Source organism: Acomys russatus, chromosome 4 (assembly GCF_903995435.1).
Source record: "Acomys russatus chromosome 4, mAcoRus1.1, whole genome shotgun sequence".
NCBI lineage: Eukaryota > Metazoa > Chordata > Mammalia > Rodentia > Muridae > Acomys > Acomys russatus.
The window spans coordinates 27,536,144-27,563,807 of record NC_067140.1 but is presented as its reverse complement, the minus strand read 5'-3'; the positions used below and the strand labels follow the sequence as shown (position 1 = coordinate 27,563,807).

Here is a 27,664-nt window from a genome sequence, read left to right as displayed (position 1 = left end):
CCTGTCTCGGGGGAAAAAAAATTATTTATGGGGCTGGAGAGATGGCTCAGTGGTTAAGAGTCCTGTCTGCTCTTCCAGAGGTCCTGAGCTTAATTCCCAGCAACCACATGGTGCCTCACATCCATCTATAATGTGATCTGATGCCCTCTTCTGGCCTGCAGGGGTACATGCAGGCAGAGTACTGTATACATAATAAATAAATAAATAAATCTTAAAAAAACAAACAAACCAAACAACAACAAAACCCAACTCAAAACTTGATGGGATCAGGAAAACATCTTGGCAAGTATATCACTTGCACACAAACCCGACAACCTCAGTTTGATTCCTAGAATCCATGTGACATTGGAAGGAGAGAACCAAGTCCACAAAGCTGCCTGACAGCCACACAATAATAATGGGCTGAGAAGGTAACTAAGCTAGCAGAATGTTTGTCTAGCAAGAACAAACCCCTGGGTTCAATGCCCTGTACCATGTAAGCCAGACCCGCTGGTGCATGCACCACCTCAGCACTAAAAATGGAAAGCAGGAAAATCAGCTCAAGGTCCTCAGGTAGGGGATGGCTCAGTGAATAAAGCGCTTGCCATATAAGCATGAAAAACATAGTCCAGAGCCCCAAAATCCATACAAAGCCAGGTATTTTCATCTCAGAGAGGTGGGAGGCAGACACAGGAGAATTCTTGGACATTCTCAGGCCAATTAGCCTGGGCTACTCAGTGATAAACTAGAGATTCTATCATAAGGTAGAAAGCAAGAACCAAGACCCAAGGTTGTCCTCTGACTACCACACATGCCATGGCACCTATACACCTACATATACACCACACATGCACATACAGAGATTAAATAGGGAGGGTGGGATTCATGGTCATCTTAGCCACACAGTGAGCGCAAAGCCAGGCTGGGTTCTTTAAGACTCTATTGGCCTAAAACACACAAAACAACCGCCATAAAAACAAAGTCCAGCCAGGTGGTAGTGGTGCACACCTGTAATCATGAGGCCAGTCTGGTCTACAGAGCGAGTTCCAGTACAGCCAGGGCAGCCATACATAGAAACCCTGTCTCAAACAACAAACAAAAAGCCAGTCCCGTTCCTGGGCACTGATTATCAGAAACACAAAACATAGATATACAAGAAAGAAGGAAAGGAAGGAAGGAGTCGTAATCTGTCTTTCTTTTCTGCAGTATTAGGAATAAAATCCAGGGCCTCACACAAATCAGGTAAGAACTACATACAGCCTTAGCTGTTGAAGTTTTTCTTATTACTACTTCAATCTACAAAACTACAAGTCACAGATGTATAGGCAGGCTTGGTAGCGCACACGGGAGTGTAGAGGCAAGAGGGTCTCAAGTTCAGGCTTATTTTCAGCTACATAGCAAATCTGGAAGTCAGCCTGGGCTAACTGAGACTCTGTCCTGAATAAAACAAACAAAAGCAGACAGTGTTACTATCAGAAGGAAGGGAGTTAAACTTCACATACACACAAGAAAAGCCATCCATGGTATACTAGCTGAGCATCTGGAAAGGAAGCACAAAGGAAACTGCTCTGCACTATTCACAATGCTCATGCTGGGTGGGCTGAGGGACAGGGGTTGCTTTCATATGTTTCGCCTTGTATTTTTCAGAACTGCTTAGAATTTTCACATTGCTAGTTTCATAAAAAGGAACACAAACACATTATGCTTCCCATATGATGAGAGTCCATCAGAGAAGGACAAAGCAGCCATGGCCTCACTGGGAGAGGTCTCACTTGTGTTTGCTTCCATTCTTGACGAGGTCCTCAATGTCCAGGATGGGGGTAGCCAACTCTTGCTCCAGGCTTTTCTCTGCAAGTAAAACACAGAGTAAGCACAGATGCTGACAGTCCATTTGAGTGCCCAAGGACTCCAAGAGACACACAAAAGACGAGCTCCTGTGAAGCAGGAAACATGGCACTTACCAGAAAGAATCCTTACTAAGTGGACCAGGTCCCCATGAGAGACCACAACCTGAAGTGACCTCAAGGAAGTCCTGTTCTGTATCTGGGAGGTAGGTACCAGGGTTAGGTCAGTACTTCCCAGGGTCCTGAGCAGCACGGACATCTCAAAGCAGGACAGGAGAGACCAAAACACCCAGCCTCCTGAGGTGGAGAGGAGCGGAGCCGCCCACAGACTCAGCTTTTCATCATAGTTTTTATAAACGTATGGCCACTTGCCCTAGCTTTCTACCAAGTAGGGGACAGTAGAGCTGGCACCAAGGCCAAGCCTGCCCAGTTCAACTTGTACTCCATCCTTTCCTTACAACAGCAGATGAGGAGCAGGCACAACCTGGTTGGCGACAAGGCCCAAGGCAGAAAGGCCCGTAAGGACTACCCTGCCATAGCACAATCGGAACTACGGCAATGCCTGAGGAAGGGCCTGCCAACTCTGGGTCAGCTGCATACGGAACGCAGCAAGCCACACACTAGTGACCTCTCCAAAAAACGCCCCCAGGAAGAGCAGGGCTGGTAAAAAGGAAGATCACATCATATCCCTCACAACAGACCAGCCACTCAGGTCACACTGTGGCGGAGACTCAGTTTTCCATATCCTCTGTTCAGAGCTGAGGAAGGGACACCAGTCAAAGGTCAGCAAAGAGAAGTAAAGCAAGAAGGCACAGGTGGCCGGCCGTGGTGGCGCACACCTTTAATCCCAGCACTCCAGAGGCAGAGGCAGGTGGATCGCTGTGAGTTCAAGGCCAGCCTGGTCGGCAAAGTGAGTCCAGGATGGCCAAGGCTACACAGAGAAACCCTGTCTCAAAAAACAAAAACAAAAAACAAAAAAACACACACAAAAAAAAGAAGGCACAGGTGGAGAGAGATGACCTGAGTTGTTCCATTTCTGGTCAAGTCCTGGGTGGAGAGAGCTGGCCATCCACCTCCCAGGTCCTGTTGGGATGCCAGCCAGGCAGCATCCCAGGTCTCTACCACCCTCCTTTCTCATCAGCAACACAAGCCTTTTGTGCCGGCTAGTTTTACATCAACTTGACACAAACCAGAGTCATTTGGAAGAGGAAACCTCAACTGAAAAAAACAACAAGGCTGTGATGCATTTTCTCCAGTGATGACTGACAGGAGAGAGTCCAGCTCACTGAAGGTGGTGTCACCCCTAGGCTGGCGATCCCAGTGACTACAAGGAAACAGGCTGAGCAAGCCGCAGGAAGCAGGCCAGTAAGCAGCACCCTTCACAACCTCTGCTCAGTTCCAGCTTCCAGGTTCCTCACTTGACTACAAACTATAAGATGAAATAAACCCAAGATACCTTCCTCTTGAACCTGCCCTGGGCTGTATCCCATTCCACAGAGAGGCAGGACTGGCCAGCTGAAGAGACATAATCCCAGAGCCTACCTCAACAAAGAAGCAGCTTCACAGATCAGCAACCATCCAAAGGCCAAGTATGGAGGGCGCTGATCTGTAGCTCATAGAACTAAGCCCAGAAGCCTAAGGAGACACACAGAAGACAGAGCTATAAGCCACACAGAACGGCTCCTCTCTGTCACAAGGAACTTAGGGTCCTGAAGGAAGAGTTTATGGCAAGACGATTGCTGTGGCCCCAAAGCTCCCTCATCCCCCAGGACCTACAAAAGGAAAGGGCAATGCAGCTGAGGGCTGGGGCAGAACATCTGAGCTTCCAGGCATCAAAGTGCTGACCCACACAGTGTCCTCTGGCCGGACTGTGAAGAAGAGAGAATGAGTGAATCAAGGAAGCACAAGCACAGGTAAGAGCAAAACCAGACGGGGAGCGCTGTAAGTACAGAGATGAACAAGGTAAACAGACAGAATACCTCCTAGGGCCAGAGATGTGGTTCAGTTCAGAGAACCCTTCCCTAGTAGACAAAAAACTGGATTAATCCCCAGCACTGCATGAGCTGGGGGGGTGGGGGGGCACATGCCTGTAATACCAGTACTTGGGAGGTAGAAACAGGAAGACCAAAAGTTCAAGTTCATCCTTGGCTACAGAGCAAGTCTGAGGCTAGACTTAGCTATCTGAGATGCATTCAAAATAGAAAAAGGGAGGAACTGTTAAGTTAATTCAAAAGTTAAGAGAATTTGTGCTACTGCAGAGAACCAGTTTGGATGCCAGCACCCACATCAGTCAGCTTACAACCACCTGCAACTCCAGCCCCAGAGGGTGCAATGACCACATGGCTGCTGTAAGACCCAAACTCCTGTGAACATATGTACATACACAGAGACACCCACACTCTCTTTTTAAAAAGGCCTGGATAGATGGCTCAGCAGTTGAGAGAACTGGTTGTTATTCCAGAGATTCTGGGTTTGATTTCCAGCATCCACAGGGTGGTTCACAACTGTCAGTAACTCCAGTTCAGGGGATCTGATTCCCTCTTCTGGCCTCTGCAGACGCCAGGCATAAAAATGATATATAGACATATATAAAAGCAAAACATCATATACATAAGAGGAAAGAAACAAAACAAAAGAACGCCTTCCAGGCAACCAAGACCCATGGAAGGACTCACTCAGGCTAGTCAGGAGTCTCCCACCAGGAGACAGGAGCAGTGGTCACAGGCAAGAGGACTGTCCCTAACCAGGCCACTGCAGAAAAGCTTGGTGCTATCTGCTCATACCTTCCTGTTTTCCACAGACCCAATACATGACCTTGATGACTCCCAGTAGGTCCTTTCTCTAGGAAGCTAATGAGAACAGGGAATGACAGCTATGATCATGGAGTTTCCAAACTGGTCACCAGCCCTAGACTCACAGTGTCCAGATCAGAGCCCTGAGGTCTGGTCCAAGCACACATCCACATCTCAGGCCTGGGCAAGCGCACACTGAGACGACTAAGAGCCTTTAGTGACATGAGACCAAAACACAAGGTAAGCAAAAAGAAACAGAGCTGAGGTGCTCACCAGAGCCATGTCATGTCATCTTTCCAAGAGGCTGAGAGCAAAGATGCTGGGTGGTGGGAGACCCTCTCCCAGGCTTAGGCTTTTGGCCTGGCCAGCAACAGATGCAATGGCCTCACTTCTAGGGCCCTGGGCACTCAATAAGCATAAAAGAGAGCCGCCGAACACTAGCATGGGAAACAAAAGGAATTCTAGTCCTCCAGAGGCTGAAGCCCTGAGCCCTTCAGCCAGTTATGCACATGTATGACCTTCTGGTTACAGAAAACAATGAAGGGCACATCACAAGAAGCTTGTCTTGTCATAACTCAGCAAAGGAAAAAGAGGACGCAACAAACTCAGGGGAAGACAGATGTGTCCAACTCCCATGTATTAGTCATGACACCAGAGGGGTATTGTCAACTGAACAATTTACAAGAGAAGCAGTGTCCCAGTCCTTAGACTTGCCGAAGGCCACTTCTATCAGGCAGAGATCAGGCTTCCAGAGGGAAAGCAGGTACTCAGCATGAACCCTGTTTGAACAGGTCACCTGATGGTGAGAGCCATTCCTGACTGCATCAGTTCTTCTCCATATTAAACCAATGCAGGAAACCCCTCAGGCCCAAAAGATAGTACCCAGGTGTACAGCCTCACTCTGTCCCACAGAGTAAAGCAGATAGGTTCTGTGCTACTAAACTCCAGAAGGTTGCATAAGCCTCACCCAAACTCTGAATGACAGTTAGCAGGAACAGCTTTAAGAAGTTGGTGTTGGGGGCTGGTGTGCTGTAGGCATCATCCCAGGTGAAGGCACTTGGTAACTCCACAGATAGCCCACTGAAATTGACATTGTGATAGACTGAGTGGAGCCATCCTGGGTCTGGGTCTGGAATTCAACCAGGCTATTGTGTTTCTAATCAAACATCGATGAGAGGAGGGACCCTGAGAGGAGACCAGTCATAGCTTGAGAGAGAGAGAGAGAGAGAGAGAGAGAGAGAGAGAGAGAGAGATGAGAGAGAGAGAGAGCGGGACGATGGAGAGAGAGAGAGAGAGAGAGAGAGAGAGAGAGAGAGAGAGAGATGCAGGCGGAGAGGAGAAGGCTGCAGGAAAGGACCAGCATACAGGTCGGACCAGCGCACAGGCCTGAGACACCAAGGGATTCGTCCCGTGGAGCAGACACCGGAAGGTTTATTCTTGTTACCCTTTAACCTTTTTTCCCTCTTGTATAGGATAGTTGGGTTGTATAATAAAGTCTAATTGTTAAGAAACAGAGCCAATAGGCTGGAGAGATGGCACAGAGTTTAAGAGCACTGTCTGCTCTTCCAAATGACCTGAGTTCAATTCCCAGCAACCACATGGTTGGTAGCTTACAAACACCTGTAATGAGATCTGTGCCTTCTTGTGGTGGGCAGGCACACACATGGGCAGAACACTGTATAGATAACAATAAATTAAAAAAATCTTAAAAAGAAAAAAACGAAGAAGTTGGTGTTATCTGGGTGTGGTAGCACACACCGTTATTCTCAATACTCAGAAAGCAGAGGCAGGAGGACAGCCAGGTCTACAAAGTGAGTCCAGGCCGGCCAGCCAGGACTACACAGAGAAACCCTGTTTTGAAAAAACAAAAAAAGTTGGTCTTACCTTCCACATTATTGTAGAAATGACAGGAGCGACTCGCCACCTTCTTGCGGCACAAATGGATCTGTAAGAGGAAAGGCAGGAAGTGCTCACCTGGAGTGGGTAAGAAATGGTCCTCCCCGCTCTCAGCACAGCTTCCCTGTGATTATCTTTCCTGTGCTCCCCAAGCCCTGGCCCAGCCCAGCGGGGGCCACAGCAGCCACGTTGGCATCTGCACCATTCAACCAGCAGAACCACAGAGGCCGGGTGCCCAGAGGCTCACCTGCATGTGGTTAGTCTCCTGCTTCTTCACTTCAGGGTGAATACACAGCTGCTCCCGGGAGCCCAGCACACATACCTTGGGCCTGACAAAAGAAATGGAAGAAGTCAAGAAGAAGCTGCCTCGGAACATGCAGATTACAGTGTGACCTAGCAGCATGAGTTATCTGGAGACAAATGGAGGCACACAGGAAATAAAGCAACTAGAATATGGTAGGGAAGGCAGGAAAAACTAGACAGAGCAGCCTACTGTCCAAGTCCTTCCACATGGGAGCCATAGCAAGATATCAAGACTCAGTTGGATTTTGGCTAAAAGTACATTCTTCTTCCACCATGAGCAAAGCTGCCTTGAGGAGCAGAGCTGACCCTGACCACAGGCATGACAGCTCTGCAAGAAGCCCAGGGCTTAAGGACAGCCGTAAGTGCCTAGTTCAAAACTGCTTTCTCACAAGTAATGAATATGGAAACCAGCCAGTCTTCACCTCCCACATGCTACACACACACTCAGCTGGCCTGGTACAGCTCCAAACAAGATAGTGATCCAGATGATCTCACTAAGTGTGAGCATGCTGGCATACCGGTAGGAAGTGTTCCGAAGCTCACTGATGACCTGCGTTAGCTGTGAGTGAGTTCTGGAAGCGTAGATGATCTTTGGGATGTCTGCATAGCAATCTGCACATGTGTAAGGAAAGGGCGTAGCTATGAGCCATATCCTCGCGCGTGTTAATACATGCAGCTCTGAGCTAACTCAGCCGTGCAGATACCCACAAACCTGACCCTAGACGTTAGGGGTTGCTGTGGTACCCTAATTCCAGGAAAAAAAGCTCTGACCCCAGATATATACCCAAAATGGCAAGAAATACAGATGATACAAAATGTTCCTTACTTAAATTCTGCTGCACAAACCGTGGAAGCCCAGGTGAACTGACCCCATTCCAGACTCCATCCCTTCCCTACCATCCTACAAGAGGCCAGAAGAGATGGGGGTGGGGGTGTAGAGAGAAGAGTCACCTATTGAGTCTCCGCTGGTAGCAGTAGTATTACTCCAGGATGACAAGGCCCTGCTGGCAAAGAGTTCCCCTTGAACTCTCTCAGCAATCTTTTGGGCAGAAACAGCATTGCGGAGATGTTCCCGCCAGGCCAATGTGGCGCAAAGAAGGCAGAGCGTCTTCCCGGTGCCTGTGGGGCTTTCCAGGATGCCATTCACTTTCTAGATGAGGTCAGCAACACGGAAAGGGAGAGCAGGGGGTGTGGAGAGACAAGGGAAAGTGAGATGGCTTTCAGGTGCACAGCCCACACCAGAGCACACAAATCAGTTCATGGCATTTTCCACTTTTGCCCTAAAAGCCATAGGCTAAGCTGCCCTCATTAGCCAAGTACGCTGGTTTTTTTTACCTCAGAACTCCAGAGGCAAGCAGATCTCTGTGAGTCTGAGGTCAGGCTGGCCTACACAGTAAGTTCTAAAACAGCCTGGGCTATGTAAAGAGACTGTGTTAGAAAACAAACAAACAAACAAACAAACAAAAGACTCATTGCCCTCATTAGCAAAATAATCTCAGAGCATTACCCAAAATCTGACAAAATATTTCACCCTGACCTAAATAGTTAGATGACTAATTAGGTGTCAAGTCTCAAAATAGGAAACTGTTCTGCAATTCCGGATCCAGGCACTCACCCTATCTGAACAGAATTTGATGTCCTATGTCCCAGGTATCAGATGGAAGTATGAACAAGACATTTGGGTAAAGGTGATGAGAATACAAGAGACCCCTAAAGATAAAAGTAGAAAGCTACCTGCCCCCCACACCCCTAAGACTTTTTTTCAAGGCTCAAACAAACAAACAAACAAAAACAGTCAGTCACAAAGCCGGGCGTGGTGGCGCACACCTTTAATCCCGACACTTGGGAGGCGGAGGCTGGTGGATTGATGTGAGTTCAAGGCCAGCCTGGTCTACAAAGTGAGTCCAGGACAGCCAAGGCAACACAGAGAGACTCTGTCTCGGAAAAAAAAAAAAAGTCAGTCATAGTGACACACATCTTTACTCTCTGTGAGCTGGAAGCTAGCCTAGCTTATCCAGGACAGCTGGGGTGAAAGCTGGAGCCCGTCGCCAAATAAACACACAGACAGATTTCTGCTCCTCTGCATGGAAACATTCTCCAGACTTCAGCCACTCCTTACCCACTGGACTCAACACAAACAGCATCCACTCAGAAAGGGCATCAGTAACATTCTTGAAGGCACCGCTCTCTAGAATCATCTCTTTTGTTCACTTGTTATAGTCCCGCTTCACCTAACCGGAAACTCTAGTGATCACCGAACACAGACAGAGCCTGTCCGGAATAGATGAGGGCAGAGGTATGGTAGGGGGTTGCTGAAGGTACACACTCATTGTCTCCTCCCTAGAATAAATAAATGCCTTGGGCTTTGTAGCTTTACCTTCTGGAGACATTCTAGGAGTTTTGTCATGTACTCCTGTTGGCATTGGTAAGGCTGGAAGGGAAAATCCACTGTCACACCACTCAGGACCACCTTGGGCATATCAGCCTACATTGAGGAGGACACACAGTGGGAGGCCAAGCTGCAGGCTGTTTGGGTCGGTCAGTGTTTCAGCCACTCCAGGTCAGTGCTGGCAGCACGTGGCACCAGGTTTCTCTCTTCTCTCTCCCTACAACACAGTGGAGAAGACAAGCCTTTGTAGCCACAGACCATTACAGCAATCACTTTGGAAGGTTCAGGAAACCTGTTATTTCCTATCAATAGGAGCTTGGAGCCAGTCCTGGTGGTTCATGCCTTTAATCCCAGTACTCAGGAGGCATCTCTGAGTTCGAAGCCAGCCGGGTCTTCTGAGTGAGTTCCAGGACAGCCAAGGCTATGTAAAAACCATGTCTCAAAAAAATAAAAAGGCAAGTCGGGCATGGTAGCGCACACCTGTAATCCCAGCACTTTGGAGGCAGAGGCAGGTGGATCACTGTGAGTTCGAGGCCAGCCTGGTCTACAAAGCGAGTCCAGGACAGACAAGGCTAACACGGAGAAACCCTGTCTCGAAAAACAAAGCAAAGCAAAACAAAAAATAAATAAAAAGGAGCTTAGATATGTAAACAAACAAACAAAACACTCTATCAAAACAACAGACGACAGGTGCCCGAACAAACACGATCTATGTGCTCTACCCACAACTCTTCACAAAAACTGGTGACTAAGATCCTAGGAGCATCCCTCATGGCATGGATCCAAACACTGAAGCATGGAATGCTTTCCAGCCTCTGGTGCTTCTAAGGTCGGGGCCACGAACCAATCGGTCCGGGTGGGCACCCAAGTGCAAATAAAGTAGCGAAACAGGCCAGGCGTGGTGCTCACTCCTCTGATGCCAGCACTCAGGAGGCAAAGGCAGGTCAATCTATGAGTTCGAAGACAACCTGGTCTACAAAGTCCAGGACAGACCAGGCTACACAGAGAAACCCTGTCTCGAAAAGCAACAAACAAAACAAAAAATAGCAAACCACGATCGTGACATATAAATCTGTGCAACCCTCGGCAAGTCACTCAACTTCCCCAAACTTCCGTACCCGCTCTAAGATGGGACTGACAGGCGAGAGTCTATCCTCCTCCTGGGAGCTAGCCTAGGGAAGCGCCGCCAGCTAGACGTTACCGGGAGCAAGAGCCTCCGGCCCCAGAGTGCACCGCGGCGGCTTCAGAATTGGAGGCAGCGTGGTCTACGACCTCCATCTACGGACCGCTCAGATAAAGCAGCCAGTGGCAAGGCCAGCTCACTTGTCTCTGTGGGGGTGCCTTTCAAAATCCGGGTCTCGAAGGATCGAACAACTATGAGGACGCCAGTCCCGCGTGTTCCGCAGTCCGCTGATTGGAACTTCCCGGGCTGATCCGCAGAGCTACGCCTAATCGCTGCACTTCCGTCTCGTCCCTTCCGGTGCGCTACTCTGCCATCCGGGCGGAAACCGTTCCCTAACCTCGGGGCCTGCAGGTTCTCCCGCCTCTGCACCTTTCGCGTGCAAGTTCCACACGGTGGACCTGGCCCCATCTCTGTATTCTAGCCAGAGCACTTGTAATCGTCTAGAGGTTCGCTAGTCTCCCCACACCACCATCCACTTTTTCTTTTTTCCGAGACAGGGTTTCTCCTTGACTGTTCTGGAACTCACTCTGATCCTTCTGCCTCTGCCTCCCAAGTGCTGGGATTCAAGGCGGGCGCCGCCACTGCCTGGTCTCCCACCGTTGCATCGTGAGCTCCATCTCCTCTCGTCTACTAGCTCATTTGACCAGCCCACCACCATTGCCCGCACAACTGCACAGATCCTAACTTTCTTGTGGTTACTGACTTCGCCGCACTAAAGGCATTTTTCACTTTTATATCCACAAATGGCAGCATCTTGCCTAGATCCCTGAGTAAGAGTTCTCACTGCCTCGTCTCTCACTTAGCCTGGGTCCAGCTTATTTTCCAATCAGTGTCCTCCAAGAGTCAAGTGATGTCCTCTAAATCTGTGGCACCTGGCACTAGCTGACAGTCAATAAGGAGATCCAGGGAAGAGAGAGCTGCACAGACCTTCAGGGCAGTCCTGACGTCAGAGACGTTTGTTTCAGGCAATCCCAATATGTGCCAAAAAGGCAGCAGACAAAAGTGATGTTTCAGTGGCTGTCCAGTACTAGTAGACAATTGTTTCTGAGCGTCTCAGATCACACATACAGAACGCTCGGACACATCTATAGACTTGTTTCAGTCTTCCAGACCCCCATCTCTTGTTGGGATGCTTAAGTTGAGGAGGCCCCACACAAGGATGGGCACCAAGTCCCGGCGAAACGTCCTAGGCTACCAGTAGAGCTGAGACCTAAGCTGATTCATGTGCTGCCCAGAATTCATAGCGAGACAAGCCTAGGTCCACAGCACATAGAGTTGCTTTGGAGCAGCATGCACAGCTTCCAGTGAGACCATCCTGGGGGCAATGATTATATTCTAAAGAGATCCTTCTGATCTTCCCCTTTGACTATCAGACCATTTAAGCAATGGACTCCAAGAAATTGGAATTTCCCAGGAAAGGAAGGAAAAGAGTGAAGTGGTACCAGGCAGAGAAGGGGCTTTTCTCAGGGAAGGAGATTTTATGCAGTTAGGACAACTTGACGTACCACCCAGCCAGAGAGAGCGAGGGTAGAAACGATGGCTAGGACCCAAGACTGTTTAGTCATTCGTGTACTCCTTGTCCTCTTGCTCAGGATGCGAAAATATCTCAACCAAGTCAACAAACTTGGATTCAGTGCGCTCTGGCAGACTCCAGGGGATTCTCGGTGGATGAAATACTCTCCCAGCCCCAGCACAGATGTGAATCAACCACACATAAATGTGTGGCAAATATAAAGAAGGGAAATAACAGTAAGGGGTCTCCTTTGACTAGAGGCCAGAAAAGGCTTCCATGACGACTGTTCTGGGAATAGTATGAGGGAAGTGATGTTGCTGACTCTGGGACTGGGACATGACAAACCTTCCAGAGAGTAAGAAGCTCAAACAGGATAATAAGAACAGAGTAAAGAGAAGTTAATCTAAGATGGGCCTGGTGGTGCATGCCTTTAATCCCAGTACTCCAGCAAAGGCAGATGGATCTCTGTGAGTTCGAGGCCAGCCTGGTCTACAAAGTGAGTCCCTACAAAGAGAAACCCAGTCTCAAAACACGAGAGGGGGGGGAGATATTAATCTAAGGACTCTGTTCGGGTGTATGAATGCTTACTTTGAGGTCTAGGATGTTGGAAATGACTAACTGAATGATCTGACTATACCTGTCGCAGGAGCCTCCTCACTGCCAGCAGCTGCCAAGTACCAGGACTCTGGTCCACCTTTCCTATCCTCTTCTATGTGATGTATGCCAAACCCCAACACATAACAGGCATTTTACAGGTACTTGTTGAATGACTGAATATCATTCTGATGTGTGGGGCTCCTCCTAGAAGGTCCAGAGCTAACTCAGATCAGTAAAGAGTCCTGCTCTGTAAACTTAGCCCATGAACAGCATCCCCAAAGCAGCTGCTCATAAACTTTCTTTAGTTGACTTTGGTGAGAACTCAAGGTCTGCTTCCAGACACGGCACCATACTGAGGCAGATGGTTTTGTTTTTGTTTTGTTTAGAGTTGTTTGTTTGTTCTGTTTTTCGAAACAGGGTCTCTTTGTGTAGGCTTGGCTGTCCTGGACTCTCTTTGTAAACCAGGCTGGCCTCGAACCCACATCGATCTGCCTGCCTCTGCCTCCTGAGTGCTGGGATTAAAGGCGAACATCACCACACCTGGCTAACTTTTTTTTTTAAAAGATTTATTTATTTATTACATATAGTGTTCTGCCTGCATGTACACCTGCAGGCCAGAAGAGGGCATTAGATCACACTATAGATGGTTGTGAGCCACCATGTGGTTGCTGGGAATTGAACTCAGGACCTCTGAAAGAGCAGACAGTACTCTTAACCTCTGAGCCATCTCTCCAGTCCAAAGTTCAACTTTTTTCATTACAGATTACATCATGATTTTTCTCATCTTTTATAACCAATAGAACATTTAACCCGGGCGTGGTGGTGCATGCCTCTAATCCCAGCACTTGGGAGGCAGAGGCAGGCAGATTGCTGTGAGTTCAAGGACAGCCTGGTCTACAAAGTGAGTCCAGGACAGCGAAGGCTAACACAGAGAGACCTTGTCTCAAAACACAAAACAACAACAACAACATTTAGAAATCAACAAAATGGGCTGGAGAGATAGCTCAGAGGTTAAGGGCACTGAACGCTCCTTTAGAGGTCCTGAGCTCAATTCCCAGCAACCACATGGTGGCTCACAACTATCTATAGTGTGATCTGATGTCTTCTTCTGGCCTGCAGGTGTACATGCAGGCAGAGCACTGTATACATAATAATCAATAAATCTTTTTAAAAAATCAGCAAACAAGAGAACAGTCTAACAAGGAAATACAAACACTTCTGTAAAACCTACAATAAAGCATACAGCAAAAATCAATCAATATCCAAGCAATGGTCAGCATAACCTGATTATTATTTCTTAAACACTACTTGGGAAAGTTTAATCATAAATTTCCCTGGGTTAAAGCCATTGTGTTTACATGATTGTCATAACAACATAGCTTGAGTTAAATGTTCTCTAATAAAGAAAAATCTTGACTTACTCCCAGTCCCAAACCAACAGGTGTGGTATCCAAGCCTAAGCTAACTGCCAAGGGGTCCTCTATTGTAAAATATCTGTAAAGCATGACGTTCCAAGCCCACCTTCTATTGCTTTAAAAGCAGATTCTAAAGAAACTTTTCTACATCTAACAGTATCTAGCCAGGTACTGTTATGTCAAGGTCCTAACTTTCTTCCAAGCAGTTTCTGTCTGACTACACACAGTCACAGCCAAGAACTCTCTCATTGTCTCATGCTTTTGGCCAGATGCCTTCTTTCAACATTGCCTGTGGGAAAAGGTTTTCACTATATGAATTTTATTAGGGCTTATAGTCAAAATGAGAAATAGAGAGAAAGACAGTTTTAGAAGAAAAATCAGATTTCAAAGTAACTTTAAGGCAAAATTACACCTGGACCATAGGTAATATTTAAGGGCAGTGGTGATTAGCCAGAGATCTTTGGAGCTTTGTCAAGAAAAGCCTTGAAGCTGGGTGGTGGTGCACGCCTTTAATCCCAGCACTTGGGAGGCAGAGGCAGGCGGATCTCTATGAGTTTGAGGCCAACCTGGTCTACAAAGTGAGCCCAGGACAGCCAAGGCTACCCAGAGAAACCCTGTCTCAGAAAAAAAGAAAAAGAAAGCCTCAGCAACTGTTCTGGATGTCTAGAGATCATGTTGAACAGTCGCAGGTCTCTGGAACTTTGTTAAGCAAAGCCTTTAAGGCTTGTCCCCATGTCTGTGACAAGGAACAGATTTGTGTGCTTCTTCCTTCTTCCAACTCCTTCCCAGAGCAGAACTCCAATGAGCAGTGTAAACACAGAACTGCGCTTCCTTGTATGAATGAGCTTAGCATTCTACATAACTAAATACCAAAAGCAGCTCAAGATAATCTCTAGTAACCCTCCTCTACATCTTTGGGCTTCACCTTACACCCAAAATGTAGATGCTCAGAGAGGTCGGTAAGTTTCCCTCCAATAGAGAATGTCAGAGCTGGTGCTGGAACCTGCCTCTATCTCACACCAAAGCCCTGTTTGAGGCTTCACGTATTGGGCCCTGACTCTGTCTGGAGACTCTGAAGGCAAACCTGCACCCAGAACATTCATGTTGGCAGGATTTGCTTCCAGTGGTGATAGATCTAAGGTCTTGATGACTACAAGATGGAAACAGCTTTCACACACACACACACACACACACACACACACACACACACACACACACACACACACAAGTAACTTTTCTCCTGGCTCAATTGTTGTCTGGGAGGCTTACTGCCTCCTTGTGCTAGCCTAGGCCTATTCCTGGAAGTTTCTAGCCTCTGTATAATCTAACCTAGGCCTGGAATGTTTTCAGCCTCTGAGACTTAATGCTGAATAAGCTGATCCTTACTTGTTCTTTCTGAGCTCTGGCTGGCTGGTTCAACTCAGCTGTTCTGGCTCAAACTCTTCTCCCAGCTGACTTATTTAATCTGTCTTCTTTCTTGACCCAGAATTGTTCTGCTTGGCCTCAAACTAACTCAGTGATCTGCTCTACCCTTCTGGCTTCTCATTTTCTGGCCTGTTCCATCTTCACCTGAGTTGTCTCTCTGCAACCTATCTCTCTATTACTGTACTGGTAAAAACTCCCTCTAAAATAGCTTCCCTTTCCTCTCTTCTTGTAAGAGTTTGGCATATCTTAGTCTGTCAAATCTTCTCTGATTTGTCACTTTCAAACCCTTTCTACAAACTTTACCTTCAATGTTTAGGGTTAAAGTCATGTACCACCATGCCTGGACCTAAGCTTTCCTTTACCTGATACTTGCTCTATACCAGGCTGGTCTTGAACTCAGATCTGTTTGCCTCTGTCTCCTGGATTAAAGGTATGTTTGTATTTCAGCTGGATCACACAGACCTAGAAGATCTTTGGATGTGATCTCTTGCCAGAACAGCCATATTCTGAAATAATATTCCTCTATACACATGCACATACACACACACACACACACACACACACACACATACACACACACACACACGGGGGGGGGGGGAGAGAATAAAACAAATCTTTAGGGAAAAAAAGAGCTCTTTTTTTTTTTTTTAAAGAGCTCTTGTTATCCAGGCCCATTGGACATCCCCTTTGAAGGTCTTCCTATACACCCAATGCAATCTAACCCCAAGTGTCAGTTATATAGGCCAGGGCTCAGGTGTACATACCAGGGGCATGGTTGTGTGCAATGCTACTGGACAGTTAGCCCTGTCACCTTGACACAGCCTGGAGTCATGTGAGAAAGGAATCTCAATTGAGAGGTGATTGCCTGGGCCAAAATTTACCTGCCTTTTGGGGGGGGGGGGCAGTACCGTCCCCAGCAGGTTGTCCCAAATGATGTAAGAGAGCCAAACATAAACCTGCTTATGAGCAAGAAAGGAGGCCTCTTCCTTGTTCCTGCTGCTTCTCCTTTAAAGCAATGCTTTATGGACTAGCAACCTGACCTGAGTCCAAGCTCCTGCCTTGACTTCCCTCAGCTATAGATTGTAACCTATAAGCTGAAATAAATCTTCCCCCTATGTTGCATTTGCCAGAGCTTACTTTTCCCCTCAGGGTCTCACTATGCAGCCTTGGCTGGCCTGGAACTCACAGAGATCCTCTTGCCTCTGCCTCTGCTGGAACTAAAGGCATGCACTCCCATACTTCTCAGCCCTTGACCAGAACATTCTATGCCAGCAGAAATGCAACTAGAACACAAATACATGTGTGCGCTCAGCTCCAGCACATATTCTCTATTTCCATCTTCTGGGGGGGCGGGAGGGGAAAGGCCTAGCGAGGTTAGAAACTCTTCCTCCATCAAATAGAGAACATGAGAGCTGATACCAGAACCTGACTTGGGGGGGGTCACATCAAGTCCCTGTCACAGGCCTTAACACACACACACACACACACACACACACACACACACACACACACCCCTTATTTAACCATTCCCTGGACAGAGTCATCTAGATGTTCTCGTAGGCCAGTGTCACCTCCAGCAAATCAGCCAATTCCTTTCTTTCAGCACTTACAGGGGCTTAGTGATCATTCAGCCTCCAGCAGCCTCTGTCAGCCAGCCTGACTGGGATAGCCCCATACAAGCCTTGCTCCTTCCTTGCCTCCCCTAGGGAATGAATGAGTCTAACCTCCATGTCGCACAAAGCCATACTACAGGAGTGTCATCCATAGTTGCCTGCAGATGAAACGTGGGCCTCTAGCTGCACTCTTTGCTCTTCTCTCCCTCCATCCCTCCCTCCCACTGTCTTTCCTTTGATAGTTGCTGTTGCTCACTGTCTGTTTACCTCAGGATATGTCTGTCTGTCTGTCTGTGTCTCCCTCTCTCCCTCCCTCCCTCCCTCCCTTTCCTCTCTCTTCTCGAATTTCCTTTCTTCCTCTCCCCTCCCCTTCCTCCCACTCCCTCTCCCTCCATCCATCCCTCTCTCCCTCCTCCTCCTGCCGCGCCCGCCCTTCCTCCCTCCCCTCCACAGCATTGCAGCATTCGCCGACTGCAGCTCCTAGACGCCGCCCGCATCCCTCCAACCTCCGAAGCCCTAGCCGCCGCCAGCACCATGGCCAGCACCGTATCTGGTAGGGCTCGGGAGCCTGGGGGCAGAAAATTATGGGATGGCGGTGGGTCTTACTAGAGGCCATTGTCTAAGCAGAGGCTTCGCCTGACGCAGGAGCAAGTTAGTGACTCCATTTTCCTGTGTCGGATCTTGTGCATGGCAAGGCTGGGCTAGCCCTGCAAGAATAGGGTCTAGAGCCCTTAAGGGGTGGGAGGGGACTCAAGTACCGAGAAGCTGTAGGACACAGGACAGGAGCCGCACCCTAGGCTGCGCTGAGTGAAGTCGAGTTCCCCGGAGCTTTGCCCCTTCGGGTGCCGGGGTGCAGGGCCAAGGTGCGACTGCGGCAGAGCGTCTCTGCGGATTCTTGCCTGCGGATAAGAGTGCCTGCTGTGGGGCTTCCTGGTCCCCCAAGGCTCCAACGACCTTGGGTTCCAGTGCCATTCAGTCTTCAGAGGGTGTTGAGGGGGCGGTGGGACCTTCCTCAGAAACCTGGACTTGGTCCCTGAGAAATGGGGGAGGGGCGCAGGAACGATGGACGGACATCTGAACAGCGCCCGGAGGGAGGCTTGAGCCTGCGACAAGCAAGGCTTCTTTACCTCCATTCCCCCCCCCCCCCCCCCCCGCGCGGTGTTCGCTGCAGCTGGGGACCACCCTCTGCGACGCTAGGGTAACCCACTTCAGCTAGAAGAACATCCACCCTTTGCGCCATTGGGAGGAAAGGCGGTTGCGTTTCCAAAGCTTTCCGGGGTGTGGTGGGGTCTGCTTTCAAAGGGAGCCTCCCACACCTCAGACAGCACAGAGGGTCGAACCCAGGCGGAGGGAAGGACACTAACAAGATACTAGGTCCTGCCATGGTTGCGGTGGCTCCACTCTTGACCAGAGAACCTAAAGCTGGATAGCCCCGCCCAGTCCCTGGTCCCAGCAAGGCTTGTCTTCTCCCGCACCACCGCCACTCCCCGCCCCCGGGTACCTGAGACTGACCTTGGTTTCCCCTAAAAACCTTGCTACCTTTCCTTCCCTCAGCCCAAGAGGGTGATGTCGGCGGTCAAATAGGTCAACGCGTGGTTCTTCCACTCCTTGGCTTTGGCCCCAGGTACAAACTCCACCCCTCACGCGGTCCCGCCCTGAGCCCGCCCCTCGCCGCCCAGAGAATTTCAGTATCAGCCAAGGAGAGGACCACGTGTGTAAAAGACTCTTTAAGCTCCAGCTCCTAAAAGACGATCCAACCTCAGCTTTGTGCTATAGCCAAACCTGGCCCTTTTCCCCGTTAGCTCCGGGTAAGGGCTTCCTCTTGCTTAGGGTCTCTAAAGTACCAGTTTCTCCAACGTGTTTGCCTTCCTGCAGCCAGATCATAGAACAGGCCTCATCCCCAGGCCCTGCCTGCGGTCACTTGTCTTATTTGGTCCTTGAGGATCTGTCTTCTAAGAAGAAAGTTCCCCACTGTCTATCAAACTAAGAGAAGCCATACCAAGGAAAATGTCCATGGCCACCTGACACTGTGCCCCTGACTGCAGCTACAACATATGGTACCTCACCTGCCCGTCAAACACTTAGGTTTCCAACTTTGACTTCGGGGATCCCTGATCCAGGTGGACAGCACCCCACTCTTTTCTCCATATGTTTACTCCTGCCCAGGCTGGTACTGCTTCCTGAATTTCTGACAGCCTCCTCTATGATGAAGTACTAGCTATCCGGAAGGCAGTTTCCTGGTACTGGTGCGCTCTCTCTCTCTCTCTCTCTCTCTCTCTCTCTCTCTCTCTCTCTCTCTCTCTCTCTCTCTCTCTCCTCTCTCCTCTCTCTCTCTCTCTCTCTCTCCCTCGCTCTCCCTCTCCTCTCTCTCTCTCTCCTCTCTCTCCTCTCTCTCTCTCTCTCTCTCCCTCTCTCCCTCTCTCTCCTCTCTCTCTCCTCTCTCTCTCTTTTGGGGGGGGGATGTTTCGAGACATGGTTTCTCTGTGTATCCTTGGCTATCCTGGATTCTATTTGTAGACCAGGCTAGCCTCAAACTTATCCAGCTGGCTCTGGCACTGTTTTTTTGTTTTTTGTTTTCCTTCCTGGCACTGGTTCTTTTTTTTTTTTTTTTTTTTTTTTTTTTTTTTTTTGGTTTTTCGAGACAGGGTTTCTCTGTGTAGCCTTGGCCATCCTGGACTCACTTTGTAGACCAGGCTGGCCTCGAATTCACAGAGATCCACCTGCCTCTGCCTCCCGAGTGCTGGGATTAAAGGCATGAGCCACCACGCCCGGCCTGGCACTGGTTCTTAAACTTGACGTTATTTGCTATGAACCTGCACTACTTACCCTGTGAATATTTCAGGCTCAAGCAGAAATGGCCTTTGAGCAACTGTAAGGCCACAGGCTCCTGGCCTGACCTATGAGAACAGCCTATCAGAAATTTGGATACAAGACAAGAAACGATAATATGAGAAACTAGGACTGGCAGGGAGGTGGGTGCTAGCAAGCCCGGACTTGAAGAGAACAAACCCCCTTCTCTCCGGTCTGTCCTGCTCTAGCCGAGGACCCTCCCCTACTCCTTCCCTCCTGTCTCCTCAGCACAAGGCTGACCTCCTCTAGACCCAGCAAATATCTACTGACTAATCAATCTCTCAAACCCTCTAGCTCCTCACCGCACCACCTAAAGCACGCCCCTCTACCTCCTCTGTTAGATTAACCTTTCATAGCACAAATATAAGAGTGGATGTTGTTTATTTAAAAACAAAGCAGAGTTTGGCTGGGCATGGTCCACTCAGGAGGCGGAAGGATGACCAAAGCCAGGCTTTGCTGCACAGTGAGTTCAAGGTCAGCCTAGACTACACTGCACCCTGTCTTTAAACTCACAACAAAACAAAGCAGGTGTGGGGGAAGGAAGAAGGGAAGGAGGGATAGCATCGAAGGAGTAGAGAAGAGAAGAAAAGTAAAATAAAATAAAGCCTTGGGCTGGAGAGATGGCTCTTCCAGAGGATCCAGGTTTGTTTCTCAGCAGCCAAGTGGTGGTGGCTCACAAACCCCTGTAACTCCAGTCTCAGAGGATCTGACCTCCATGGACCTCAGGCACAAACACAGTGCACAGGTGTACATGCGGGCAAAACCAAAACAAAAAACCCATACCCATACATGCTAAGTAAAATAAAAGTATGAGGTCCCCTCCCGCCTTTTCCCTTGTCTCTGCTCCCTCCGCTGCTGCTGAGGCTGCTGATGCCAAATGAATCTGAGCTATCAGAAACCTTAAGTCAACCCAGCATCCTCTGTGCTTGTTATGGGAAGACAAAGCTTACCACAAAAGTTCTGACCGTTTCTACCCCGTATCCTCAATTCTATGTCAACTCATTTTTTTTTTTTTTTTTAATTATCAGGTAAAACTCAATCAGAGAACTGAGCATGGTGGTGCACACACCTTTAATCCCAGCACTCTGGAGGCAGAGGCAGGTGGATCAGTGTGAGTTCGAGGCCAGCCTGGTCTACAAAGTGAGTCTCCAGGACAGTCAAGGCTACACAGAGAAACCGCGTCTCGGAGGGAAAAACAAAAAACAAAACAAAACAAAACAACAACAACAAAAAAACCTCAATCAGAAAGTTTCTGATCCATCTAATAAATGCTGTTCAAGCTCCGCTTGTAGGTTCCCTCCAAGGGTGCTGGCGGGTAATTAAACATAGAAGCGGCATTCTTCTTCCCTCTTCCTGTTCCTCCTCTACCTAGAGTCCCAGGTCTGGGTCTCAGAGCCTATCTGGTTTTGGGAATTGATCCTCTAGGATTGCATTTCAATGAATGTTGTGAATGTCACCCCAGTAAACTAAGACATAGCATGCCTGTCCCCAAGGAATGGAGTAAGTGTACTGGGCTTGCAGGATTCCTGGACATTACCAACACAGTAGTCTCCAATGGAACTGGTTCACAAGTGAATGGACCCGGAACAGTAAGATTATTTTCATTTTTTGTTTGTTTGTTTTTTGAGACAAGGTTTCTCTGTGTAGCCTTTGGCTGTCCTGGACAGGCTGGCCTCGAACTCAAAGAGACCCACCTACCTCTGCCTCCCCAAATACTGGGATTACAGGCTTGTACTACTGGTACCCAGCTTTATTTTCAGTTTAAAAGTGAGCATTTCTTGCTGGGCGTGGTGGCACACACCTTTAATCCCAGCACTTGGGAGGCAGAGGCAGGCAGATTGCTGTGAGTTTGAGGTCAGCCTGGTCTACAAAACAAATCCAGGACAGTCAAGGCTACACAATGAAACCCTGTCTCAAAAACAAAACAAAACAAAAAGTGAACATTTCTGTTGGGGGTCAGGATCATAGTCACCTCATAGCCAGGCAAGCCAAGGCTACATAGTGAGACCCTGCATCAAACAACAACAAACAAACTTTTTGTTACCAGTAATCATAGGAAAATATATTCAGAGAAAATAAAAACCAACAACAATTTGAACACTGACAACTAGAGACACAAAAAAGCTAGGTGTAGTAACTTACATTTGTGATTTTAGCACAAGAGGAAGATTATTGGGAGTTGAAGGCCAGCTCAGACATGACTAAAACCCTGTTTAAAAACAGAAAAGCAAAAGGTACACACAAAGATCCAAAAGAAGAAAGACATAAGAATAGTGATTAAGTACAGACGGGCGTGGTGGGGCACGCCTTTAATCCCAGGACTCAGGAGGCAGAGGCAGGCGGATTGCTGTGAGTTTGAGGCCAGCCTGGTCTATAGAGTGAGTCCAGGATAGCCAAGGCTACACAGAGAAACCCTCTCCGGAAAAAAAAAAAAAAAAAAACCCAAAGAATAGTGATTAAGTATAAAAAAGTCAGAGGACAGAGACCCTGCCTGAAGTGTTATAGTTTGTTCAGACTAATCTGAAAAATATCTTTATACTGGGCATTTCTTCTAAAAATAGAAGCTTATTTCTCTATAGCCTAGAACCTCAGTCAGAATGTCACTAGATTTGCTTGACTAGTGAGGGCAGCTGCCTCATTCTTAGGTGTGTCCTTGTAGCTTCACATGTCAGAAGAACTGAAGGGTAACTAAGGACCCTGTGCAGTAAGATCATTATCTCATTCAGCAGTCTGCCTCCCAAAAATCCCAAAGCTGACACCTTTATGACCCGCTCACCTCCTCACACTATCATCCAAGGGTAGGATTTCAACCTGTGACTATCGGGAAGTGAACATTCACACCGCAGCAGGCATCAAGAAACAGACAAAGAGCATCAGGGACAGGGCAGGCATAGTAGTGCACATCTGTAACCCTAGTTCTGGGGAGCATGAATTCAAACACCAGCCTCACATAAATAATGAGTTCTAGCCCAGCATGGGCTATAACAAGACTGTTTCAAAACAATCAGAGGCATGCTGGTACATACCTACACACCCAGCACTCGGGAGGTGGACGCCAGAAGGATAAAAAGTTCAAGGTCATTCTAGGCTACGTAGTGAATTTAAGGCCAAGCCTGAACTACAGGAGGCGCTGCCTCAAAACAAAACCAAACCCAAATGTGCACATAGACGAAGAGCAACGCAGAAGGGGAAGACATAGAAACACCAGGGTGGTCACAGTGCCCGCTCACCTTGGCTTCACATCCACAGCCTACAAGGAGAAGATGAAGGAGTTGTCTGTGCTGTCGCTCATCTGTTCCTGCTTCTACTCCCAGCCTCACCCCAACACCATCTACCAGTATGGGGGTGAGTGTAACCCACACAGCTGCTGCCCTGTTCGGCTAGGGATCTGACCACATTACTTCGCTTGTTTCTTCTGGCCTCTGGTGATGCTGTGGTCCATCTAGAGATGGAGGGGATAGGCGGGGGGGGGGGGGGGGCGGGGGGGGCGCGGACCTGTGTGCCCAAGAGCTCTACCTGAGCAATAGCATCCGTTTCTCAACCCTTGTTGGAACGTGTGCTGGGGAGCAGAGCTCTCACACTGCGCGTGGGCTCGCGTGGGCTCTGGCTAGGCCCCCTGAAGTCCCCATCTGCTCTTGCCTTGCAGATATGGAAGTAAAGCAACTGGATAAGCGAGCCTCTGGCCAGAGCTTCGAGGTCATCCTCAAGTCTCCTTCCGACCTATCTCCAGAGAGCCCCCTGCTGTCCTCTCCCCCCAAGAGGAAGGATGCTTCCTTGGAGGAGCTGCAGAAGCGGCTGGAGGCAGCTGAGGAACGGCGGAAGGCAAGGACTCTACACACACACACACACACACACACACACACACCTCCCACACGCACACACACACCTCCCACACGCACACACACACACACTTTGGCGTGGCTGACCAGGCCCTTTGCTTGGTCAGGACACTGGGCTGGCTGGTGCAGAACATGCTGGGCGATTGGAATGAGATGAGAGAAGTATGTGCCAAGATGGTGACAAGTACAGGGCGACAGGGACGACATTCTTGACAGGACCTCAACCTTAACCCTGGCAGAGGGAGGCCAGGTTGTATTTCTCTAGAAGGGCCTCTGAGGACACAAGGTTTTCAGGGCAGACGTGTGAGAAGAAAAGGTCTCCTATCTGAAGACCGTGAGCTGGGTTGCTTATGTAGTCCAGAGGGGCCCTGGGAGACTGAAACACAGAGAACAAGGTTCGTTGTAGGATTGAGATCCTAGGGGCAAAGCCCACTGGGCAGGGGAGATGACTTAACCCATGCACACTAGGACTCGAGCTCAGCATGCACTCACGGGTGCTGAGCTTCATTCAGGAGGCGGCCTAGGCCAGAAGCTAATCACCCCAGGGATCCTGGCTCTCCCCATTATCTGTTATCCCAGGGGTAACCAGACACTCCTTTTCCCAGCAAGGCAGGGCAGTGTGGCGCCACCGTGTCCCTTGACAGATTCACATGGACACAGTCTTTTGCTGAGCAATAGCGGGGAGCTGAGGCCTAGCTGATCTACCTGCATCTATACCTGCTCAGTGCTCACCAGGCAGTTGTCTGAGGAGGTCTAGAGAAGTCACCACAACTCAGGGTTCAGAATTTACTCTCCTCCTTCAACCTTTGTCAGCTTGGGAGTTCTCAATCCAGCAAGAAGACTCTGTTCACCTGGCACTAGAGGGCCTCCTGGCAAGCAGAATTTTCAGTTCAAAAGCCCCAGAAGTGCCAGGCAAACTGGGACGGGATGCAGGACCGAGTACAGCCCTTAACCTAAGGAAGTAGGGAACCGTGAGGGGTACTGGGTGGAGCCAGGGACAGCAAGACAATCGAGTCATGGCCAAATGTGATTAAGCTGGGAAAGCGAGGGGGCAGAGCAGGCCCTGTACAAGAGAAACTTGACTCCCTACCGTCCTGCTTGGCTCCCAGGCCAGAGACGCTCGTCTGGGATCCATGTCCTGGCAGGTGAAGAGCATGGGGCTTGTCTAATGGTTGGGCACCAAAGAGTAAAGGTCTGCAGGGCTCAGCTCAGGAGGGGATCGAGACACTGCTTACTAACTAACCCACCCCTGGCTCTGCGCAGACCCAGGAGGCTCAGGTGCTGAAGCAGCTGGCAGAGAGGCGTGAGCACGAGCGCGAGGTGCTGCACAAGGCACTGGAAGAAAACAATAACTTTAGTCGCCTGGCGGAGGAGAAGCTCAACTACAAGATGGAGCTGAGCAAGGAGATCCGCGAGGCTCACCTGGCCGCGCTGCGAGAGCGGCTGCGCGAAAAGGTAGGCGCGGGAGTGGTGTAAGGAGCCGCAACGAAGTGGCAGGCGTGATCGCAGCTGGGCAGGCTCTGGGTGTGGGACACGGTCTGTGCACCGAGTGAAGAAAGGGGTCCTAATAGTGTCTTTCGAGTAAATTTTTTCTTGTTTTTTTATTTGTTGGTTTAAAAAAAATTTTTTTAATGTGTATGAGTGCTCTATCTGCATGTACACCCACCGCATGCCAGAAGACGGCACCAGATCATATTATAGATGGTTGTGAGCCACTGTGTGGTTGCTGGGAATTGAACTTAAGACCTCTGGAAGAGTAACCAGTGCTCTTAACCACTGAACCATCTCTCCAGCCCCGAAATTTTTTATTTTTATTTTTTAAAGTTGAGCACTTCCCTTAGCGTTGGGATCAGACCCAGAACTTGGTTCTAGTGAGACACATTCAACAAAATCACAGGTAGTATAAGGTGAGGTTAATTACGAGGCACTCTGAAGGAATTCGCATCTCGGCAGGGCCCAGCTCCAAGAGGGAACCGAACTTGTTTACCTTGGGGGGTCAGGTGCCCACCCAGTCCCTTGGTCTGATACCTAAGCACTGTGGCTCCAGGGCTCCTGAAGTACAGTGGTGCGCCTACATATCTGAACGTTCCTGGGGTCCCCCTTACCCTTGGCTGCTCCTCAGGGCTCCTCTGCCTGTCTCCACAGGAGCTGCACGCTGCTGAGGTGCGCCGGAACAAGGAACAGCGGGAGGAGATGTCTGGCTAAGAAGCATTGGACCCGGTGGCGACAAGAACATTTTTGAGTTTTGTTTTGTTTTGTTCAGTTCTGTCTAGATGCAAATTTTGTTCCTGTTCCTATCTGCTCCCCTGCGCCCCCAGCTTCCTGCTTCTTTCCCCACACTCCGAACTGTCCAGTCCTTGTAACGTGTCTGACCTTAGGCTCTCTCTCAAGGAGCTCACTAGGCAGGAGATAGGGTCCCCTATTCAGACACTAGGCCAGGTGTGGCTGGGGCTCACTTGGTGGCCCTCTTAGTGGATGTGTTGGCAACCTTAATAAATCTAGTGGCAGTGGCACACACGTGTGGCTTCTCATTCAGTTTCTTCAGACTGGGTGTCATGAAAGTGTGTCCAACCAGCTTCTGCAGGCCAGACAGCAGCATCTGCCTCAAGGTTTATGGGAAACTTTGTGGAGAGACTCTACAGAGGGCAGAGAAAGACCAAGGATCCTAGAGTAGGTTGGAACCACTCTGTCACTGTGGTCAGACCTGGAGCCTATGTGTCACACAGCGTTCTAGAGCTGGAGAGAGAGATTTTTTTTTTTTTTTTTTTTTTGAGACAGGGTTTCTCTGTGTAGCCTTGGCTGTCCTGGACTCACTTTGTAGACCAGGCTGGCTTCGAACTCACAGCGATCCTCCTGCTTCTGCCTCCTGAGTGCTGGGATTAAAGGCATGCGCCACCACACCCGGCCTTGGAGAGAGAGATTTACAGCATTCTAATGTGATTTCATAGGAGTCCTGAGGTCACCTAGTTCAGGGCCACCCTAGGCCAACTTTAGGGCCCATAGTCATTGCACAAGAGCTGTGGTGGAGCATTCTTTCATCTGAGTTGGTTCAGGGTAGGTATTCTCCGCCAAGGGCCACGAGCTTCTGTGGTCTAGAGAGGTACGGGCATCGTGGACACATCCTACTGTGCCTACTGTCTCAGAAGTACATGTTCTTTGCAAAGCACTAGCCAGGGCATCCTGTAGAGCCACTCTCAATGTCCCCTTCTCCCTGTCCAGTGTCCTGATCCAAAAATGCCCCTAGACGCCAGAATTCCAGCCTCACCTGTTGGCAGGCATGACCAGGTGTGAGAAAGTGGCAACGTGAATTCTCAGGGAGCTTTTTCCGTGGGAGTCTTTAGCACCAGCTGCCTGCAGATGTAGATGCTGGAAGGGTCAGAGTTCCCAAGTCACCCTCCCCATGTCCAACCTGGAATTCCTTGCCAAAGTCAGAAAGCCTGGCTCTAGGCCTCCCACGCTTGAGTGTCTAAGCAGGGTCCTTTCCCTTTTCTCAGCCCAGGGGCTGCAAATGGTGGACTGTGAGGATGGTCACTTGCTTGGACATCCTGGGAATCCCATGCTTTTGTGACAATGCAGCATCTTCTCTCGTCTCTGTGTAACCTCACTCCAACACTGAGTTCCAGAAGAAGGGGACCTAGTCACCTGCTTGATATAAAAGGCGAGGAAGACAGACAGCATGTTCTGGTTTTTGTTTTTGTTTTTTGAGACAGGGTTTCTCTGTGTAGCCTTAGCTGTCCAAGACTAGCTTTGTAGACCAGGCTGGCCTAACTCACAGTGATCCGCCTGCCTCTGCCTCCCGAGTGCTGGGATTAGAGGCGTGTGCCACCACGCCCGGCTTCAGACAGCATGTTCTTTAACAACCCAGAACCAAGGCTCCAGAAACCAAATGGCTGTAGCTACGAGTGCCCTCAATTTCCATCTGGCAGAAAAACAAACAAACAAACAAAACCAAAAAACTCCTTGAGGGGACTAGAAAGGGTCTTCCAGAGCCTACACAGAACACTGACCAGTGCAGTGGCTCAGGGG

General features: G+C 49.2%; 2 protein-coding genes across 2 annotated transcripts in view; one reads left to right on the top strand and one right to left on the bottom strand.

Annotated features, from left to right (window-relative positions):
- Positions 1-9,445, bottom strand: part of Rtel1 (regulator of telomere elongation helicase 1) — a 33,852-nt gene extending 24,407 nt beyond the window's left edge. Inside the window, exons 1-6 of the mRNA XM_051144012.1 lie at positions 9,192-9,445; positions 7,766-7,964; positions 7,333-7,426; positions 6,759-6,840; positions 6,500-6,560; positions 1,752-1,827 (exon numbers count right to left, since the gene is read on the bottom strand). Of these exons, the coding sequence (XP_050999969.1) occupies positions 1,752-1,827; positions 6,500-6,560; positions 6,759-6,840; positions 7,333-7,426; positions 7,766-7,964; positions 9,192-9,293 (614 nt within the window). The 5' untranslated portion in view covers positions 9,294-9,445. The remainder of the gene's footprint in view (positions 1-1,751; positions 1,828-6,499; positions 6,561-6,758; positions 6,841-7,332; positions 7,427-7,765; positions 7,965-9,191) is intronic.
- Positions 9,446-17,345: 7,900 nt separating this feature from the next.
- Stmn3 (stathmin 3) lies at positions 17,346-26,155 on the top strand. The gene is made up of 5 exons (XM_051144011.1): positions 17,346-17,502; positions 23,049-23,144; positions 23,446-23,621; positions 24,902-25,093; positions 25,784-26,155. The coding sequence occupies exons 1-5, from the start codon at positions 17,484-17,486 to the stop codon at positions 25,841-25,843; spliced, it is 543 nt and encodes a 180-aa protein (XP_050999968.1). The 5' UTR covers positions 17,346-17,483; the 3' UTR covers positions 25,844-26,155.
- The last annotated feature ends 1,509 nt before the right edge of the window (positions 26,156-27,664 follow it).

Bases quoted from the DNA above. Each gene is read 5' to 3' on its own strand.
- Stmn3 (XM_051144011.1), top strand. The intron at 23,622-24,901 runs GCAAGGACTCTA...GGCTCTGCGCAG, and splicing joins CAGCTGAGGAACGGCGGAAG to ACCCAGGAGGCTCAGGTGCT. The intron at 25,094-25,783 runs GTAGGCGCGGGA...CTGTCTCCACAG, and splicing joins GAGAGCGGCTGCGCGAAAAG to GAGCTGCACGCTGCTGAGGT.